Source organism: Erythrolamprus reginae, chromosome 1 (assembly GCF_031021105.1).
Source record: "Erythrolamprus reginae isolate rEryReg1 chromosome 1, rEryReg1.hap1, whole genome shotgun sequence".
NCBI classification, from domain to species: Eukaryota; Metazoa; Chordata; class Lepidosauria; order Squamata; family Dipsadidae; genus Erythrolamprus; species Erythrolamprus reginae.
In genome coordinates, this window is record NC_091950.1 from 373,208,191 (window position 1) to 373,231,180 (window position 22,990).

The 22,990-nt window shown below is 41.2% G+C and overlaps 1 protein-coding gene across 3 annotated transcripts in view; it reads right to left on the reverse strand.

Annotated features, from left to right (window-relative positions):
- The window catches only part of SRF (serum response factor), a 68,018-nt gene extending 57,409 nt beyond the window's left edge, over positions 1-10,609 (reverse strand). For 2 of the 3 annotated variants that reach the window (XM_070734582.1, XM_070734581.1), the window contains exon 1: positions 9,966-10,609. In XM_070734582.1, the coding sequence (XP_070590683.1) occupies positions 9,966-10,517 (552 nt within the window). In that variant the 5' untranslated portion in view covers positions 10,518-10,609. Of the gene's footprint in view, positions 1-9,407; positions 9,842-9,965 lie in introns of those variants that run through there. The other variant, XM_070734583.1, reaches the window with a different exon arrangement.
- Between the last annotated feature and the right edge of the window lie 12,381 nt (positions 10,610-22,990).

Below are 22,990 nucleotides of genomic sequence, written 5' to 3' on the forward strand. Positions count from 1 at the left end.
ATTTAGCTAAACAGTCTGCAATACACTACATAAGAACTTGGACCTCTAGTAATATACCCAGAAAGCACGACAGCTGAAGCTATTCAATTTTGTCCCAAAGATAAACAGCTGCCATGCTATTCATTGCATACCATCAGTATGGGGAAAGCAAAACTCTTAAGGTGTTTCTCAAATGTATGTATGGAGGTTTGCAATCACACTATGCATTTTTCCCCAATAACACCAGTCTAAATCTTGCAGTTTGGTAGGAAGATTTTTTTAAAGGAAAGACAAATACTAGGTGCAAAGAAAAGTCCAGTTCCCATTTTGTAATGCTTCCTAGAATATACTAACCATCATAAAAAATTCATGTGAATGGCAAAGTTGCAATGTACTACCATCAGAATGAATGAGGTTCTCTACAAATGCATATTTTATTATTATTATTTATTAGATTTGTATGCCGCCCCTATTTGTGTGTTGGATGGACAAGAGATGCAGTAATTAGCTTGGACCAAAATTCTGGTTATTGAAACGGATATCCAAGTGCCGCCTCTTTGTTGCTTGAGGCAGGCAGGATTCCCTTGAGTACCATTTGTTGGGGGTCAGGGGAAAGGGAGGGTCTTGCCTTCTCTTTCTGCTCAAGATCCCCATGGACAATTGGTGGGCCACAGTGTGACACAGAATGCTGGACTCGATGGGCTTTGGCCCGAATCAGCATGGCTCTTATGTTCTTAGGTTCCCTCCATACCTGCAGCCCAAGAAGCTGTGGCATCCAACTAACCTTTACCTACCCTTTACTTCCACAGACTTCATGGACTCTAGGTTGAATAAAAACTACTAAATTGTTTATATGAGAAGATCAAAGTGTAATCAAAATTAAAGTGCCCTCCTTTCAGCTAAATTAAAATACAATTTGGAAACTTTCATAGTTGGTAGATATGCAATAAATGCTTAATCTATGAAACAAGATTCGCTGGCCCAATTTAGATATAATGAAGTTAATAAACCAGACAAGATTCAGATTCAGTCCTTATTAATTATGCCTTAGTTCAAGAGTTCCAATGTTTGTCCCCCTGGGCCAATATGTCCAGGAGGACAAGTGACAACATGTATGTATTGATCACACCACTAGCAAATACTGCAATATTTGATAGTATACACCGGTAAATGAAGTTAGTCCTCATTTAGTGATCACAATTAGGACTTTCAATTTGGTTGTTATACAAAGCTATTGCTAAATAAAACTGTCATCGTGCTGATGATCTTTAAGCTTTCTTTTGCTTTTTCATCACTGTTGTAACTACAAAATGTTACTAAACAAGACAGTTGTTAAATGACAACTATCTATAAGCAAAGGTGGGATTTTCGGGGGTTCACAAAGTCAAATAGTTTTTTTAAAAAATTATGTTTCAATTTCTAATACAGTAAGTGTCAATCAATCTAACCCATATAAACCAAAATTCTTTGAGGTCCTCAATAATTTTAAATACTTTTAAAATACTTTTAAACAATTTTAAATTTTAAATAAGGGGTCCTGAGACCAAAATGTTTGAGAACGACTACCCAATACTCTTAACAAGAAACTTTTGATTATCAGCAATTGCTTGAATATGGAACAGCTTTTAATATATCTGCTCATACCTTATTCACTTAAATCACCCATCTTCAATGTTCTGTTTTTCCCACGGAGTCCAGCTACTATTACCAATACTGTGATCCAGTCACAGCCAATGTTCATTGATAGCTCCCCTTATTTCCAGCCAATTGTGGCTGACTATGAATGGTAGGAAAAGCTTCCAGCACATTAGAATGACATCAGACAGAAGGCTGGTTTAGGTTTTCAATCTGGATCTTCCTGTGGGCGGAGTAGTTCATGTGCGATGATGATGCCAGTGGTGGGGTACTGCTGGTTCGGACGGGCTCCTTAGAACCGGTAGCTCTGACTCCAAGCCAAGAGAGAACCGGTTCTCTCTTAGCTTGGAGAAAGTGGGGCCACCCACCCGCCCCTGGGTTATACTGACCTTTATCTCTGCTTCCAAAGCCAAGCTGATCACAGGTGGCAGATGAATTGCCACTCAGCGGTTGTTTTCCGTATTCCTTGCCTAGTTTGCAATACAGAAGTTCTATTTCTTCTGAACTGTGCACACGCAACAAAGAAGTGCACTCAGTTAACCGGTTTTAAAGCCAGTAGCAATCCGCCACTCAATGATACCCCATTTTCAGGGTTAAAGACATAGAAATATAGAAACATTGACGGCAGAAAAAGGCCTCATGGTCCATCTAGTCTGCCCTTATACTATTTCCTGTATTTTATCTTCGGATGGATATATGTTTACCCCAAGCATGTTTAAGTTCAGTTACTGTGGATTTACCAACCACATATGCTGGAAGTTTGTTCCAAGCATCTACTACTCTTTCAGTAAAATAATATTTTCTCACGTTGCTTCTGATCTTTCCCCCAACTAATTTCAGATTGTACCCCCTTGTTCTTGTGTTCACCTTCCTATTAATAACACTTCTCTCCTGAACCTTATTTAACCCTTTAACATATTTAAATGTTTCAATCATGTTCCCCCTTTCCCTTCTGTCCCCCAGACTATGCAGATTGAGTTCATTAAGTCTTTCCTGATAAATGTTATGCTAAGACCTTCCACCATTTTTGTAGCCATCTTTGGACCCGTTCAATTTTGTCAATATCTTTTTGTAGGTGAGGTCTCCAGAACTGAACACAGTAGTATTCCAAATGTGGTCTCACCAGCGGGATCACAATCTCCCTCTTCCTGCTTGTTATACCTCTAGCTATGCAGCCAAACATTCTCTTCTGAGGTTTTTGCTAACACAGAAGACTTTCACTCAGGTCATGTCACAATCCAGTCTTATATTCCATACAGTGACTGCTTTATTCTTCACCGTTACCATGTTTTTTTGGGGGAAAAACTGTTACCTGTATTTTATGGTACCTGTTGTTGTTGTTGTTGTTGTTGTTATTATTATTATTATTATTATTATTATTATTTATTAGATTTGTATGCCGCCCCTCTTCAAAGACTGGGAGTTGGTGGTCGTCCTTTTCCATTGTTTCATTATTTTCTTTCATTATTTTTTTTTAAATTATTTGAAATATTAAAAAACATTAGAATAAAAATAATACCCACTGATTTTTAGGTTTTTTAAAGAAAACAACATTTAGACCCAATTCATGATTTTAGTACTGCTGGAGGTTTGTAAACATAACTTGCAGAGAGGAATCCAGAAAAGCAACACTGTAACCCAACAGGTGACCTTCTTGTGTTTTTACAATAAACCTTTCTGTAATAAATCTGTTAACCTGTACTTAGAGATAATTGTTCTCCTCTTTCCTGATTGGTCCTAGAGAAATCTGAAAAAGGGGCATCCAGGTAAATTAATATTTTGTAATTAGCATCATCATCCATAACAGCCATTTTGGGAATGGCAAGCCTCCCCACGAAGAGTTTTGTGAGAATACTCATACAATATTGCCAAACTTATAATTCATTGAAACTAAATGCAATCAAATATTATCTCAGGGCAATTAAAAGACATGAGATGATTTTTTTTTCCTAACAAAAAGTATTTCAAACAAAATTTTGGAACTGTTTGAGGTTTAAATGCCACTTACCGTACATAAGACAGGCAGGGTGGATAAAGATTGTTTTATTTTTAAAGAAACCAGATATTTTTTATTTTCATCAAATTTATTTTATCAAATTTACTTTAATAAACTGCTTTTGGAGTAAAACCTATCTAAAGGTAGTTTTCTATTTAAGATAGTGAGCATGTCAGACAAATTACCCAGGATTGTTATGCAGCTGTATACAAATATGTTGTTCCTTTTCTGCTGCAATACAATGTGATTTCTATAATTTGCCATATAATTTATGGCTTTATAAAAAGAAATTTTTTCTTTGAGTCAGGTTCAATTCCTGGTGACATCATGCACTTTTCTTGGCCAAAATACAGAAGCGGCTTTCCATGGCCTTTTTCCAAGATGTCCCCAGCTTCCCAGCCTAAGTGACAGCCCTGATATTCCCAGGTAGTCTAAACTCTAAACTGAAAACTAATTTGGCCTGACTTGGTTAACCCTTGGAGGTGAGACAAAGTCACCCAGGAGTGCCCTCAACTAAGCCATCATTCCACTTGTTGGGTGTACATGATTTAACATGAAAAACAAAGCCGATGCTCAAACATTTACCACCCAGCATTGCTTTTTCCTGGGAATCGCATTAAAGTGATATTCATGCTTTCTATGGGAAGTTTGATTAGGAGTCTATCGAGCAGAGTTCATGCATTTCATGGAATCCAGGGGCCTCAGTTGTTAATGAGCCTGGGTTTTACATTTAAGCCACTTAAATTTAGTAACAGCAACAGGATTATGTGAATGGAGTACATATAAAGCCCAATAGGTATTGCAACCTCATTTTCAACTGTAAAAAACTAACAGCCTTAATTTTTCAAGTTAGAAAACAAAAAAAACTTAAATTAGGCATAATATTTTCAAAACCATGCCCCTACGACAGAGGTCTTCAAACTTGGCAAGTTTAAGATTTGTGGACTTCAACTCCCAGAATTCTCCATTCTACTATTATCTGGGGGCAAAAACAGAAAATCCCAGTCCTGCCAACATACCCATTCTGCCCCACCTTGCAATTCAGCCTTTCCCCTTGCCTCAAAATCTTAAGTACAACCCACTGCACCAAACTAAAGCTGAAAATTTAACACTGCTCTATATTCTATCCTGTGGATCTTGCCACCTTGATAGCAGCATTTGGTTCTTAAAAATACTTTGGAGTCTTCCCTATGAACAAAACTTTTGAGAAATAACGCCTGCGTTTTCTTTTCCTTCGCTCCTTTTTCTCTTTTAGATTATAAGCTTTCAGACAAGGTCTGAGCTATGTCTAATCATTTTTAGTTGCTTTGGAAACTGTTTTGGTTTTTAAAATAAAACTGCCCAAGTACGTTGGAAGGCTAAATTAATCAACAGCATGAGATCTCCCAATTGTCGGTCATTCAGGGCATTCCTAGAAAGGATATACAGTGGTACCTCTTCTTACGAACGCCTCTACTAACGAACTTTTCAAGATACGAACCTGGTGTTTTAAGATTTTTTTGCATCTTCTTCCTAACTATTTTCAACTTATGAACCTTAGCCGCCACCGCTGGGATGCCCCGCCTCCGGAACTTCCATTGCCAGCCGAAGCGCTGGGATTCCCGAGCCACCCCTCGCTGAGAATCCCCGCCTCCGAACGTCCGTTGCCAACCGAAGCGCCCGTTCTTGCATTGCTGGGATTCCCCTGAGCCTCCCCCTCGCTCAGGGAAATCCCAACGCAAGAAGGGGCGCTTCAGCTGGCAACGGACGTTCGGAGGCGGGGATTCCTAGCGAGAGGAGGCTCAGGGGAATCCCAGGAATGCAAGAAAAGGCGCTTCAGCTGGCAATGAAAGTCCGGAGGCAGGGATTCCCAGGGGCGCAAAGCAAAAGGAGTGACTTTTGGGATGGGGTTGCACGCATTATTTGCTTTTACATTGATTCCTATGGGGAAATTGCTTCTTCTTACAAACTTTTCTACTTACAAACCTGGTCACGGAACGAATTAAGTTCGTAAGAAGAGGTACCACTCTATTTGTCTTCTCTTTATCCTGCCAAGAAAGCATCATGACTTTTCAAATTTGCACTCTTTTTTGACTCAGGCTGCAAGTAACAGGTCATATGCAAGATCATAACCCAACAGGTGCTGCTGCACATGTCCATCCCCTCCATTATTTAACACTGGCAACACCACAACGTTGGGCTAAATTGTGTGTATTGAGAAGACTAATTAATGACTCAAGATAAAATATCCGCAAATGACTTTTTGACCCAACATAAGAAACAATGCACTGTAGCTGAGTTGATATATTACACTACTGTACGCCAGAGGTTTTCAATCTTTTGCATCTCACAATACATGACTGATAGGTGGAACTTCTGCATCACTAAACCAAAAGTCCAACAATGTCACTAATTGCTGGGACTTGTGGAGAAACATGGAGGCAACCTGCCACTAGTGAAGTCACAGGAAGCAACAATCTGGCTGATACATCACACCTGTGTATCTTTTGCAGCATACCAATATGCCACAACACACCAGATGAAACCTGCCACACTACACGATTTGCTGAACAGCCCCAAATGGCTAGCTGCATATGTAGTAAGTCACAACTGATGGTTTTAAGTTATAGAACAATGGCTATACTCATGCAATGTTGTTTTAATGAACAAGTCAATAGGAAATATTTAAAATATTTGCATGCTGATTTTTTTTAAATCCCCAGGTTGACCCAAAATGGTAAATGCAGCATTATAACATTTTTTTTTAAATCTTACAGTTTTTTAAAAAAATATTTGTCAAATTTATGCACCATCAATCTCTGGATGGTATGGAGATAAAATAATAAAATGCATATTTATTTATTATTTCAATTTCTAGGCCACTCTCCTCCAGAGATTCAGGGAGGTTTACAACATAAAGATATATGTGATAAAGAAAAATAAATGGAATGGATGTTTTTCACTGGCTTCTAGCATAAGCTAACTCAGAGTTCCCCAACCAAATGATTTGCAAATGTCGTGAGAATGGATGATATTGGGAAAATCAAGGTTCAGAGAAACTAGGTGTAGCTCAGTGTTGGGTACTGGATCCCCACTTCCATCCAGTGGGGCAATCAAAGTGTTACAATCTCTTTCCAAATGCTAAAAAGGACAGAAGTCTTAGTATGAATAAGAAGTGGCTTCATGACAACAACAAAATGTATCTTTCACCAACCCATCAAGCTATAATACGATTTTATTTGTTTTTAAGTTAGACTGTAATGAGAATTCAACCACTGTGACTTGTAAACAACAGTTTTAGTCTTGGTACTATTGCACTGCTTGGCATTAAGTGAATTCAGGCAACTATGGTTTAAAAACCTCTAATTAAACAATGATTTAGCTTTAGCCACTATCAACAATAATTACACTGAATAAGGAATCAGATTTACATAAGAATTAAAACTTTGGACAATCCTGAACTATATATTCTTATTTTATCTCCAAGACACTTACTGTTTATAAAGCCAAATTGTATAAATAAGGAAATGCCCAGAAATACAGACTAAACACTGAACATTAGATTTTCAGAATTCATTAAAATTGTACCCAGAAGTAGAGTCGCAGCATTAAAGTGATCCAAATTCTACTGTGGAATGCACAAAGAGGTGAATATGCACACATACTGTAATTCTTTTTATGCTATTCCTGGCAAGGAGCAGATTAAGCAGTATTTTTATCTAGATCAGGCAGACTATTGCCAAAGGCTGTCAACATTCTTCAATGTCCATGCTGATGTATCAATTTATAAAAATAATTTCAGAAATGTCAGTATACACATTGGTGAGTTATAGTCCAACACATCTGAAAGTAAATTGCTTGTACTTCGTTGGCAGAAAGTAACTGGGATTATAACCCAAAACTTCCAGAAAAGGCAAGATCATATTTGAAGAGGGTTTTTTTTAATTGTCTAAAAGTTTTACGGGTGACCATTTAGCTCAGAGGTCTTCAAACTTGGCAACTTTAAGTCTTGTGGACTTCAACTCCCAGAATTATCCAGCCAGTTGAAGTCCACAGGTCTTAAAGTTTGGGGACCCCTGAGTTAGCCAATCAAAGAGTAAAAAGTTAACTATTAGCTTTATCTAGTTGCAACAATAGCTATACTTTTGACAAAAACTATTTTCTATCAAGCTGAACATAGAAATGTCTAGGATATCATTTTTACATAGGTTTGTCAAGTCAGTTAGTGACATACTGGAATACATCCTGACATAAGCACAAGTTACAATAAGTAGAACCCACTGCAACTTCAGCTCCTTAGTCATCTAAAATTGCAATCCTATGCACTCTGGTCTGCAAGTAGAGTTCCTTGGGGGGGGGGGAATAAAGGTGGAGGTCTGATCAAAGTTATCATCAACATTAATCCAGTGAAATTCTATTTGACAGGAAATTAAAAGAACCAGTGAAGAAACTAGCACATTTGGATACGTGTTTAAGATAGATTACTAGAGTTAGAAGGGACCTTGTAGGTCATCTAGTCCAACCCCCTCACCTCCAAGTAGGAGTCCCTACACCAGTGATGGCAAACTTTTATTTCCTCGGGTGCGGAAAGAGCATGTGCATACACTATCGTGCCTGCATGAGTGCCCACATCCATAATCCAATGTATGGGGAGGGTGAAAACAGCTTCCCCTGACTCCTAGAGGCCCTCTGGAGGCCAGAAATGGTCTGTTTCCAAACTTCTGGTGAGCTCAGTAGGTTCCCGTTTTGCCCTCCCCAGGCTACAAATGCTTTCCTGGAGCTGAGGGAGGGTAAAAACGCCCTCTCCATCTCCCCAAAGGCTCTCTGGAAGCCAAAAACACCCCGCCAGAGCCTCCATGTGAGCCAAAAATCAGCTGGCCGGCACACACATGCATGTTGGATCTGAGCTAGGGCAACGGCTTGCGTGCCAACAGATATGTCTCTGTGTGCCACCTGTGGCACCCGTGCTATAGGTTCGACATCACTGGCCTATACCATTAACATTCATTCCCTTCCTACAGATTGATCTGACGCATTTCCAACATGCAGGTCATTCTTCCCTCTTATACACAGAAAGAAGCACAACCCTTATATCCCAAAGGGAACTCAGGTCTCTACAACCATAGTGCTGGGGAGCATTGACCAAGTTTCCCCAATTGAGCACAGAGAGAGCGTGAGACTTTCAAAAGGAGATTGGGCTCTCTGTACTCAATCCGGGAAACTTGGGCAACGCTCCCCAACCACCCCACCATCCCAGAAACCCGACTTAAGAGCCTTGGTGGTGCAGCTTTTAGAATGCAGTCCTGCAAGCTATGTCTGCTGATCACCAGCTGCCAGCAGTTTGGCAGATCAAATCTGGGTAGGCTCAAGGTTGACTCAGCCTTCCATCCTTCTGAGGTTGGTCAAATGAAGGGACCCAGATTGTTGGGGGCAATGTGCTTACTCTCTGTAAACCGCTAAGAGAGGTGAAGCGGTGTATAAGTTTAAAGGCTAATGCTAATTGGACTGCCATTTGTCCAAAATGGTGTAGGGACTCTTGCTTGGGGGAGGGGGGCTGTTGGACTAGTCCAGTGATTCCCAAACTTGGCAACTTGAAGGTATCTGGACTTCAACTCCCAGAATTCCCCAGCCAGCATTTGCTGGCTGGGGAATTCTGGGAGTTGAAGTCCAAATACCTTCAAGTTGCCAAGGTTGGGAAACACTGGACTACACCTACAAAATCCCTTCCAACTCTCCAACAAAATCCCTTCCAACTCTATCATAATTTAATCTAAAAAAGTGATCGGTTCTTGTGCTGGAATAGGCCAACGGGGCTTACCTCGGAACCGAGACCTCCGGGTCACCCAGAGGGCTAATGAATGGCAGCGTTTCACTCTTAATCGCCTTTTTTTTTGCGGCATTTAAACTAAAGATCGCTCTCTCTCTCTCTGGCGCTCTCCCGGCGGGGGTCTGCCTGGGAGCTGAATCCGGGCCGGAATGGGGCGTGCCTTCCCTGCGCGAAAGCGGCTGATAGGTAGGCCCGCGTCTGCCTTCCCTTCCGGTATCAATACCTATTGCCGATCCTCCGGCGGCGCTGCTGCAACCGAACCGGCAAGTGGAAGCTCGGCCGTCGCCGCCAATGTCAGGGAAGGGAACCCCTCGTGTTCTCCTAAGGCGGGTTCCCACGTTCCCGGGCGCCGCGTCTTAAGGGAACTTGGCGACCGAAGCAGCAGCTTTGGGGGCTCCGGCAACCTTTCGTATCTTTTATTTTCCGCCCTTCCTTTCGGAGCCCCCCTCCCGCCTTGACTCCGATCGCCGTCTCCGGCCACCCTGGAGCTGGAAGGCAGCCCGCTTCCCCGCCCGCCCGCCCCTCCACGCCCCAAGCGCGGCGCCCTACCTTCTTCATGATGCCCGTCTTCCTCTTGCTGAAGGTGGTGTAGCGTCGCAGCTTGTTGTCGATAAATTCCATCTTGATCTTGACCCGGCCGCGGGTCTTCTTGCCGGGCTTGGCGCCGCTGACGGCCCCGCTCACGCCGCCGTAAGCCCCGGCCGCCGCAGCCGCCGCCGCCACCGCCTCCGGGCCCGCCACCCCGAGTTCCAGGTCCCCCAAAGTCCGCTTGATGCCGCGGCGCTCGCCCACCAACTCCTCGTCTTCGGCCGAGTCCGAATCGGCTTCGCTACCGCTGGCCGCCGCCGCCGCGCTTACATCCCGGTCTCGCTCGAAGCGGCCGCTGAACGTCCCTTGGCCGCTGGGAGGGCCCGTCCCGTTGCCGGGCCCGCGGATTCCTGCAGCACCGGCCCCGCCGTTCGCTCCACGAGGAAGGCCAGCACCCGGCCGGCCGGAGGAGGTCCGCGCCATGCCCATGACCGCGCTCCGGGCCAAGGCGGCAGCGCCGTTCCCGGCTCCGCTGGGTAACATAGTGCCGGCGCCGCCACCTCTTCCTTCCATGTGGGGGGCTAAGGCGAAGGCGTCGGGTCAGACCGGCCCTGCCATGGGGCCCGAGCGCCGGCTGCTCCGACCCGGCCCCCCTCGCCCGTCCGCCCGCCCGCCTTTCCTCAACCGCTGCCTCACACCGGAGTCAGGATCCGCGCCGGGCCGGGGCAACCCCTCCCCCCTCCCTCCCCCCGCGCGCTATCTTTTTCCCCCCATATAAAGCGATACAATGTTGCCTTTTATGGCGAGGACGCTCCTTATATGGTGAGAGCCGGCGCTTTGCATCTATTGGCCGCCCCCTAGCAGCGCTTGGACGCCGTTGGCTGGAAGGCGCCGGGCTCGGGTTCTCGTTGGTCGGAGGCACAAGGGCTCATTTGCATACATTCCAAAAGAGATGCGTTTGTTGCGACGTCAACCCGTCGAGGCGCAGCTCTCTTAAAGGGAAAGGAGCCTGTTTCCCCCCCCCTCCCCGCAAAAATAATAATAGAAGAAGCCTGAGTCTTCAAACGAAAGCTGCCGAACCGGTGGGGGTGAGGGCATAAAAGAAGGAAGAGAGCCGAATAGCGGGATTGAGCAACAGAAGAGAAAATACCCGATCTTTCGGGGTTTATTTTTTTCTCCACAGAGAACCGGCTTTGGAGGTTGTAAAGTTCCGTCTGGAGGTCTCTTTTCAGGTCGGGGGGAGGCTAGAAAGGTCTCGGAGCCGAGAGCTTGACAGACAGCCGGACAGAGGCGCGCGCCCCCCTTCCCGAGTATGCGTCAAACTCGGGACGGATCCTGGGAGTTTGTAAAAAACGCGGGAATGCGACGTTCCCTCAGAAATTCCGCGGGGGTTCGGCCGCCGTCGCCGGTGGAAAAGAAGAGGACCGGGAGCGCCAAAAAGCGGCGGCGGCGCTCCCGAAAGTTCGCTGCTGACGACTCTCTCTCTCTCACACACACACACACACACACACACACACACACTCCGTGCGAGAGAAGAGTAAGAAAAAGGCGCCGAAGCCCAACATTTTTACCAAGGTATCCAAACTAGGTCACTTTAAGACTTATGTGGACTTCAACTCCCAGAATTTCCCAGGCCGCTTTGCTTGCTGAAGTCCATAGGCTTTGCTGGCTGGGGAATTCTGGGAGTTGAAATCCACAAGTCTTAAAGCGGCAGAGTTGGTGATCCCTTGCGCCAAAAACTTTGACTGGCACGAAGGGGAAATCTTAGGCCAGGAGTGTCTCTCTCCCTACCCGGCTTGGGGCGGCCTCGCTTCTGGCTTTGGAGGCCTTCGCGTGCTCGAGTTATTTTCCATCTCTGCTCGATTTTAAGGAGTTTTAACTAGCGGGAACTTCGTGGAGAGAAGTTTCAGATCGGTTTACGAGCTCGGGCGGTCCCGATCCTTTCTCCCGGCCCCCTCCTTGGGTCGGTGGTGGAGGCGAAGCGCCGACTACAAGGAAGGGCGAGAGCAGTGATGGGCTGTTTACCCTCATTGAACTATGTATTTTAGAGGCACATTTAGAGACATGTATTTTAGATACATGTGAGACTCCTTAGGGAATTGGGCCGCATACAAATTGAATTAAATAAATTGAATTAAATAAAATACACTGCTCAAAAAAATAAAGGGAACACTTAAAACAACACAGTATAACTCCAAGGAAATCAAATTTCGGTGAAATCAAACTGTCCAATTAGGAAGCATCACTGATTGACAATCAATTTCACATGTTCTCAGCACATTCAACTTTGTACAGAACAAAGTATTCAATGAGAATATTTCATTCATTCAGATCTAGGATGTGTTCTTTAAGTGTTCCATTTATTTTTTTGAGCAGTGTAAATTTGCAGGAGATTTGGCGTCCCTGTCAGTTTCCCAGCGCCACCTCTTCATGGTTTCTCCTCATGGAGGAAGAAACTACTAATGCTAGACGTTTTTGTTTCACCTCAGGTGTATTTTACTTCCCCGGGTTATGTACTGTCATAGCTTTCTGTTTCTGTCACAGCCTTTTTTTCCCTCTTGTCAGCCCGCTGAGGAAATGGGGACTAACACTGCCCTCTCCCGCCCTTTGGAGTCTTTCTGACTGCCTTTGGTCTCCTCTGTTGTGTTCCAGGGAGGAGCTGCGCTTCGGATTTTGTTGCAAACTCAATTTACTTCAGAAGAGGCTTTCATTGTCTTCTGATTCGCCACTGTAACATTAAAAGTACCTCGTGGAAATCAATACCAAAAAAAAAAATATTGCTTCAACTGCAGCAATACAATAGATTCAGATTAAATGTAAACCGCTCCAAACTTGACTGCAGAAAATATGACTTCAGCAATAATGATCAATGCCCAGGATACACTACCTGAGTCTGGTTTCTTCCCCAAACCCACAAACTTTAACCCTAGATTGTCTACAGTCGACCTCTTCCCTTTTTTAAGAGGTCTGTAAGGGATGTGCATTAGTGCACCACTGTGCCTGCCATCACTGTCCTATTGTCCTCTATTATCATTAATTTTTACTTACAGTATGTTTATACAAACTATTACTATCGTATACATGTTTGACAAATAAATAAATAAATAAAATACAGAGTTGAGCCTTTAACCTGGCAGTATCGATTGAAGCTGAATATGTAGGGCTTAGATCTTTGCACAATCAAACTAACAAAATACAAAACCAGAAAAGGGTTCCATCGTAATCACTTGACTAGTGCAAAAAAAAACCTTGGTTGGCAGAGAGATCTAGAGCAGTGTTTGTCTGCCTCAGTGACTTTTAAGATCTGTAGACTTCCAACTCCAAGAATTTACCAGCTATACATATCTGAGGAGTTCTGGAAGTTGAAGTCCACATATCTTGAGAAACACTACTTTAAAGACCTTTTTTCTAAAGTGGTAGAGAAATTTGGCTACCTAGTGAATGTGTTATTTCACATTCATTTAATTAATTAATTAATTAATTGGACTTATATGCCACCCAACTCCCAGAGGACTCTAGGCGACTCACAACCAAATACAGATAAAAAAAGATATAAGAGAAAACTTCTTAAAAACAGTAATAAGCATCTAAAAATAGCTATCAGACAATTTAAAACAGTTAAGAACAACCATGCATACCCCAAGCCTGCCAGAAGATTATAATTTAATTATAATTGTGGATGTAAATGAGACAGTGAATGCTCAATGCTGATCAATGAATATGATGCTGTTTCCTGGATGTGAACTAAGATCTTCCCAACCCAAACATAACACACTTATCATAACTTACTATTTTATGTCTGGTAACTGACCGTATTCATTTGGGCAATGTATACTCTGTGCTGAAAGATGTCTTAACACTTAGCACTTGCACTCAGACTATGTGCCATTTTTACTTTTTTTTTCCTCACTACTGCAAATTCATTTAGTGTTCAGACTTACTGTGTCACTCAATTTAGTCATTGCACACGTAATAGGCAGCATCTCTTCAATGGGGATTTTACACTGACGAAGTCAGTAGAGACTGACAAAAGCTTAATAGTTTTTAGTAGTTTTAAATAAATTTTAAACGTTCCAGAGATCATGATGGCTACTGCCTTTTCATTTATAACTATACCTGGAACTCGACAAACATAACTAACACTCCTTGCTCTTCCTGTTTTCCCCATAACAACTCTGATGAAGGTTGGGCTGAGAGTGAATGATTGGCCCCAGATCACCCAAGCTGTTTTCATGCCTATGGCAGGACTAGAATTCAGAGTCTCCTGACTTCTAGAATAGAATAGAATTTTTTATTGGCCAAGTGTGATTGGACACACAAGGAATTTGTCTTGGTGCATATGCTCTCAGTGTACATAAAATAAAATATACATTTGTCAAGAATCATGTGGATACAACACTTAATGATTGTCATAGGGGTCAAATAAGCAATGAAGCAATATTAATAAAAATCTTAGGATATAAGCAACAAGTTACAGTCATACAGTCAACATGGGAAGAAATGGGTGATAGGAATGATGAGAAAAACTAGTAGAATAGAAGTGCAGATTTAGTAGAAAGTCTGAGTGTTGATGCTTTAACCACTACAGCAATCTTTGCTCTCTGTTGAATAATTCTCTTTCAGTATTGCATACAAAAGGTGAGTCTACCATTGCTAGAGAAATATATTCACTTATTTTATATTTATATACTGTATTTATATTAAATGTTTGCCTGTTGCAGAGGTGTCAAGCTTGCGACATAATGTGACATCAGGCCTTTTTTCCCCTTCACTAAACAGGGTGTGGCTAGTATGTGAGGCATCCGGCCCGCCGGCCGTGATTTCAACAGCCCTGACCTATTGCATTCAACATCAAGCGAGAATTATAGTTGCTAAACTGGGATCAAACCCTGCTGAAACTTTCAAAATAACTTTAAGCTATCTTTGTCTGGAAACTAGGAAATTTTATTCATTTCCATTTACAGTATTGTATTAAGCAGAAGTTTTAAAATAGCAAAACCACTTATTTATTGTATTAAATTTATATCTATTTTTATACACACACACACACATACATATATACATATGCAGTATATAACTACTTATTTGATTTCAAAGTTCTGATGTCCTCACACAAAAACTGGGCATTTGCCAACTGGCCTCTATTTATAGCCATTTGCAGCATAAAATCAGGTCTTGTGGTCATTTATAACTGTCACAACTTATGACAGTAATTTCCATTCTCAATTATCTATGAGAGCTTTCTTAGTCTATAATGATAAAAGAATCAGATAATTTTTTGACCTGCAGTTCACAATGATGCATCTCATAAAGAATGTATGGTAATAAAAATTGTTACTCAGAAAAGAGGTTATTAGACTTCTTTTTTACCATTCTTAAGTAACAAGATTGGAAATAATTGATTTTGTCATATACATGAGTCTTTCCGTCATATATATTTTTAAAGGTTCAGTTCCAGTTTCCACTTTATTAACAGTTTGTCTTAAGTAATAAGAAGGTTACAAAACTTTTCCAACTTTCTTATTATCGTGTGTGTTTCTTCTAGCATCCTTTCAGTCATTAAATATAATTGGACAAACTGTTCCCAAAACACAGTTATTTTCTTTTTGCTGACACAATTGTTCATTCTGAATATGCATGTATTATCTATGGAATTCACATTAAAAATTATCTAGATTTAGTAAGTGAAAGGATGGCAAGAAAAGAGGGAGAGAGGAAATCATAGACAATTCTGTAAATCTCAAATGTAAAGAATTTGTGTTTTTTTTTTTAATTTAATGAGCTTCCCATCTTATATGTGTTCTGTCTGGGTCCCCCCAGACGCCAACACCAACTGAAAAAAACAGCCAGACACGCTGGTAAAAAGCAAAGTCACTTTATATCTTTGAAAACAAACCCAGAGAACAAAAACTGTTCTTACAAACTGGAATGCTATGAGGCTTCACAGAAGAGTCACGACGGCCAGACAATACAACAGGCTTCTTGCTGGCACACACACCACTGTAGATAATAAAACCCACGCCTCCCCCAAGTTTTCAGCCTTCGAGGCCACAAACCAGAAGCAGAGACGCCAAGGATCGAAGCAAGGTCACAGAACTCCCAAAAGATAACTCTCCACAATACAGGAAGGGCGGGCCTGCCTTTTCACCCTTTCTGAGGAGAACCACACCCAAACCCAGCTGTTGCCTATTAGGGATAGAAATACCTAGCTAATTGTCCCCTTCGTTGGGAGGCCCTTCTCTGCCTCATATCGATGATGGCTTGTGCGTTCTCATCTAAGGATTCCAGGCTACTCGCTGGGGAGAGCTCCCCCCTGGGGTCTCAGGCTGTTCTCCCTCCTCTTCGTCCTGGCATTCCTCTTCCCCGTCTGCCTGTTCCTCCTCCTCCTGTTCCTCGTCCTCCCCCTCTGAGCATGGAGCCTGCAGATTTCCAGCCGTTCCCTGAGGAGCCTCAGACTGAATCACAACAATATGTAAAGCCTTCGCATCAAATTTTGAAGTCACATGCAGTCATCACTGGCATTCATATCACTTTTTTTAACAAGAAGTCAAGAAAGGTTTCTTCCTAACTTGCCTCCTGTTTACTCCCAATATACTGTAAATTCCCTTTCCCATTATTTTTCAAAATTAAATAAGAATGACCTGGTTATTTCCTTGAATTCCTTAAAATGCTCTATCTGCAAACTTAAGAAAATCCAGATCCCATACTCACGGAAGAGGGTACTCCGTACGCTCACGGCCGGTCCTCAGTGCGCTTGACACTTTATCTCCTTTTTTTTCTTTCTTTCTTATCTGTCGATGAGTCAGGACGAACCAGGAAACGTGTCCTTTATCTAGGTCACGTCGCGGGCACCAAATGAAGGCATGCAGCCCTCCTTCAGTGGGTCGCCCTCGGGGAAGGCACAGCATGCCATGAATTGTCACATCAGAATGAAATGACAGAGAAGGTTTTCTCGATGGGAGGACGACCTTTAATGCATCAAGACCTCTCCTTTTTATAGTATATCACAGTTCTGACATGTGGTACAGAATAACCAATTGCGAACGCCACATACATTTTAAACCAGCACCATATAAAGCAAACTTCTCTTGTGGCTTCCCTATAGATAATTAACGGAAGCTACAATCTTTGCCCCTTTCCTGGAATGTGTATTTACTGGTGATTAACAAAGGAATGTGTAAGGCATATATTTCTTTATCATGATTCTGCAGGATGCTTGCTCAGCCTGGACTTTGGTGCCTGCCTTTCCATAGAGGAAGAATAAAGGTCTTATTCAGCACATAATTTAGGCCTAGAATATCACTCTCCAGTAATATTTTATTTCCAAATTCCAGTGCTTATAAACCTATGATTACAACATGTAGCCAGCTATACCATTTCCAAGGAGTTCCAATATATTTTCCTACTGTATAAGGCTGATGGAGGGACATTGTCCCAAACTCCTATGATCTTTTTAAAAAACTCTGCTGTTACCTACTGTCTTTGGGGAATGAATAAATTACCAGAACACCCAAACTTATAACTTTTGCAAAAGGGAAGGGAAGCAGGAAAGGAAAGGAAGAAGGGAAGACAAATTAGAAAATGAGGCTGTGTTTAAATAGAATAGAATAGAATTCTTTATTGGTCAAGTATGATTGGACACAGAAGAAATTTGTCTTTGGTGAATATGGTACATAAAAATAAAATACACATTCATCAAGAATTGTAAGATACAACACTTAACAATAGTCATAGAGTACAAATAAGCAATCAAATCATACTAGGAAACTATCAATATAAATCGTAAGGAGGCAAGCAACAAGTTACAGTCATACAATCAAAAGTGGAGGAGATGGGGGATAGTAATAGTAATGCAGACAGAGTAAAGTAGAATAGAATATAATTCTTTATTGGCCAAGTGTGATTGGACACACAATAAATTTGTCTTTGGTGCATATGCTCTCAGTGTACATAAAATAAAAGATACATTTGTCAAGAATCATGAGATAGAACACTTAATGATTGTCATGGGGTATAAATAATCAGGAAACAATATTCATATAAATCATAAAGTTACAAGCAACAAGTTACAGTCATACAGACATAAGTGGGAGGAGATGGGTGATTGGAATGATGAGAAGACTAATAGTCATAGTAATGCAGCCTTAGTGAATAGTTTGATATTGGTGAGGGAATTATTTGTTTAGCCGAGTGATGGTGTTTGGGAAAAAACGTTCTTGTGCCTAGTTGTCTTGGTGTGCAGTGATCTATAGCGTCATTTTGAGTGTAGGAGTTGAAACACTTTATGTCCAGGATGTGAGGGGTCAGTAAATATTTTCACGGCCCTCTTTTTGACTCCTTCAGTATACAGGTACTCAATGGAAGGTAGATTGGCAGTAATAGTCTCATTCAAGGGGGACTGTTGTATCATCTGCAAACTTCATTAGTTCAGTAGATGGATGATTTGAGATGCAGTCATTGGTATAGAGAGAGAAGATAAGTGGTGAAAGCACATAGTCTTGGGGGGCCCTTGTGCTAATTGTACAGGTATCTGCTGTGATTTTATTTATTTATTTGACTTCTATGCCACCCAATCCCGAAGGACTTAGGGCGGCTTACAACAACAATATAAAACAATATAAAAAGGTACAAAATTATAGAAAGAAGTCGAACGTTATCTAAGACTAAAGCATTATCTAAAACTAAGACCCCATAAAAAGTTATTATAAAAAAGACAGTCACAATCATATACAGGCACACAATTCTTACAGTTGGCCATCAAAGATGTAAATTTATGACCCTTAGGCCTGCCGGCAAAGAGTGGGAGCAGTACAGACATCAGTAGTTGGTTCCATAGAGCCGGGGCAGCTACCGAGAAGGCTCTCCCCCGTGGTCCCACCAACCTGCATTGCTTAGCCGATGGGATCCGGAGGAGGCCAACTCTATGAGCTCTTATTGGTCTCTGGGAGGTATGCGGCAAGAGACAGTCCCGTAAATAGTCTGGCCCTAAGCCATGTAGGGTTTTATAGGTAATAACCAACACCTTGAATTGTGCCCATGACAGCTCTCATGGCTGCTCTCATGACTGCATTCTGGACTATTTGCAGTCTCCAAACACTTTTCAAGGGTAGCCCCATGTAGAGCGCATTGCAGTAATCAAGATGGGAAGTGATGAGGGCCTGAGTGTGTGCAGAAGGCCTCCTGGTCCAAGTAGGGCCACAACTTATAAACCAGGCGACCCTGGGCAAAGGTCCCCCTGGCCACAGCCAAAAGGTGATGGTCAAAACTCAGATGTGGATCCAGGAGGACACCCAAGTTGACTGACAATTCAATGAAGAACTATCTAAAATCAATGGCAGAAAAGACAAAGTTAAAATTAGGGTCTCCTTCTTGAGCAGGGGGTCCCTTTCAACTCTAATAATAAAATATATGAGAGTATTTTCATTACTATGATTTGATGTCCTCTCATAGCATTTCAAAATAGAAATGTGCTACAATATCATATTCTGATGAGTGTTGAGTGTAACATTTATGGGCATCATGTTCATAGCATTGCTGTTGCATTTGGACATTTAAAGATCCCTAATTTCAATGTTTTGTTTATGGCTAAAACCTCATATATAGGATTGCTAGATCTCATACGATTTTATCATCTTCAATTGAATTTAGTCAAGGGTGCTGAAATCTTACAGAATTCTAGACAAAAACCTTGAAGTCTTATAAGATGTCGGGAATAAGGCTATCTCAAGACTAAGGCCAGAGGTCTTCAAACTTGACAATTTTAAGACTTGTGGACTTCAACTCCCAGAATTGAAGCAATTGGAAGTTGAAGCCCACAAGTCTTAAAGTTGCCAGGTTTGGGGACCCCTGACTAAGGCATTACATGTTTATGTATTTCCCTATTTAGGCATGTCTAATTTCATAAGTGCCCCAGTATTTAAAAAAAGAGGTTGATTTGTAGTATCATTTTACTTTTATGTTGTCCTCCCCAAATAATTCGATACAGTGTCCAGGGAATATATTATTAACTGGTGGTGTTAAAATGCTGGAAATAAATATAATCTATATACATTATTAATTAAGTACTATTGAATAGTAAGTATAGTCCATCCAAACATTAATCATAACTATATACAGTGGATTATATGAATTCAACATTTCCAATCCTTTTGTTCTACAGTGTATGGTGAACAAAGTATTCTTGGACACAGGTTCCTCTCATATGTAGGTTCCATTTCTTCGATCCAAAGTTATTGCAAATCAAAACATTCTTATACTAACCTTCATCCTGCAGCATTTGACAGTGGTATTTACAGTTGGTTCAAGTTAGACAAAAATAAATACTTTACCGGATGATAAATATTCAATAGAGTTCATCTTTCTCAATTTAATAATTCATTGCCCTAGAGTACATCAAAATCCTTGCTTTCCTCTGTTTCATTGGATTTACTAATACCAGACACATTTTGTGCTCAGTGAATGAAATGTTCAGAATAATAGTTTATGAATGAACCCCTTCCAAAGTCCTCATGTGTTGAAAGCTGAAAGGGCTTTTGCTATAATAAGGTATGGCCCAAGGGTGGGTTCTAACTTACCTCACTGCTGGTTCACTTCCTCCTGCACAGTATGGTTACATGGCCTGCAGTGCCAAAACAAAAAGATGGCAATGTCCACGGACCAGCAGTTACGGAACTGCCTCTGTGACTTCACCAACGGTCTATTAACATTTCAAAGGAACTGGTTAAAACTGGTAGGAATCCACCTCTGGTATGGTCTCTTTGCATCAGTCTTTGATGGCAGGAGATATTGCCTCCCACTTGCTCTGTCCTTCTCAGTCTGTCCTTCAAATTAATTAGAACCAGAAGTATGTAACAGATTTAAGTTGAGGGGGGGAAATCATTGGGGATCCTGCAATTACAACCTAACTGTAATTGAGTGATTCCAGTTATGCACCGAGAACCTTCATTTCTTTTCTTGTCATAGAGCTACAAAAATAGTCCCATCACACATTAGCAGCCAGTTGAAGCTGTCTTGTTTGTTTTAGCTACCACAGACAAACTTGGAATTACAGTACTGCAGTTCAGGTTGGGAAGGAAATCTGCCCGAGGTTAAACTGGCTGACAGTTCAGGCAGGCAAAGCAGTTGGTATGGATTGCTGCTCAATTAGTCTGCAAAACAGTTTTGAAACCTTCACAAAGTTACTCCTTGCCTTCAGGCATTTTCTGCTCTTGTATATCTCATTCCCTCCTATTTTTTCCATTTATGGTATATCATACTCATCTGATTGGACTGTAAATGCAAATGTGGTTAGATTGCCTAGCTTCTTTGCAGCTTAAAGAGAACGCAAGTTAGCTGGCTCTATTCACCTCCTTCCTTGAAATCCCTATCCCATCCTTATTCAAAATATTTGAATTACACAATTAGACAAGGCCCTGCCACACCTTGACATTCATGTGGTTTGATTAAACTAGAAAAATGCATGTCTAATAATTCAATATCTTCCCAGAGGTGAGCTTTAGGATTTGTGCAGAAAAATGGGAAATGTCTTTGCAATAGCATTGCACAGAAAATACAAAGGAAGAAGAAAATAAAAGACTGACCAAGTAGTAAACTCAGACATCCCTGCAGTACTTTAACATTACTAACTAGTCTATCTGGCATCTTTCTTTTTCTCTTCAACCTAGCTGTCTAGCTAACTAGCTAACATCTGTCAAGTAAATACCATAAGGAAGTAAACAAATAAGTGCAAACACACACACACACACACACACACAAACACACAATAAAAAGACAGGTTTTCGCCAAACGTTTAAGTTTCGAACCGAAACTTAAAAGAATTTCAAATTTTAAAATACATTTCCTACTCTATTCATTTCTTTCATCAGTATATCATTTCTACTTTAACAGATCAAAATAAATAAAATAAAATAAATGTATTTTAAAATTTCTAACAACAACCCTCCTCCTATGTATAGATTAAGATACGATATGAATAGTGTTTCTTTTTTCTTCTTTCCCCCCCTTTTTTCTTTTTTTCTTCCCTTCCTGGGTTTTTAAAGAGAAGTAAATTTGGATATTTCTATTGTTAAGAGCAGCTATGATGAAATGAGGATTTTTCAAATGAAACTAGGAATGTGTTTTCTAAGAACGCTAGAAAGGAACTGAAGCACAATGGCAGTTATGAAAAATAGCAAATAGCCAAGAGAAATGTAGATAGCTATAGCACTTTAATTATAAATGAAAGCGAAGAACATTATCTAAAATCCGGATGATAGCATTTGGAAAGGAGGTAGCACAGGATGAATGATATATACACCAGAAATAATTGAATAAATAATTAGAAAAAATTGATTGATTAATTAATTAATTTGACTAAGAATTTGGCATTTGATATTGTATTGTATTATATTTTAATTTGAGGTATGTAAATTGGAATATCTGTAAGGAGTGAAAAACAATAAAAAAAATTAACACCCCCCCCCCCAAAAAAAAAAACATCTGTGAGCAGAAAAGTAGTCAAAAAAACTTTTGAGGGTTGGAGCTTGGAAGAATGTTTATCAGTCGATCCACAGGGTTGTGAGCTTCATAGATTAGAGTCAAGATGGCAGAATGAGAAGTCAAACAAAGATGTCAGAGGAAATGGAAGATCATCTCGAGAACACGTGGCAAACCCTAATTACTTTGAGAGTTCTTGAATACAACAATACCCGGCGTAAGCAAGAAAACCTTGACAGAAAAAGAGTGAGACAAAATGCAAAACTTCCACAAGGCAATCTTTCTGGTGTTGGTACCATGGGCAAAGTCTGCCTTTACTGTCATGTCTTCCTATTCTCTGGAGAAACTGGCAATTTCTGCTGTACGAAGCGAAAGGTCATGATTGGCAATTTGCAACCTCTACCTCAGTGTTTCCCAACCTTGGCAACTTGAAGATATTTGGACTTCAACTCCCAGAATTCCCCAGCCAGGTTCAGAAAGAGCATCAGACAATAACAACTGTCTCTTCCAAATGCATCCTTTGGTGCCAGAGAAGCTTTTCCAATGAGGAACTGAGGGAATCCTTCTGTCAT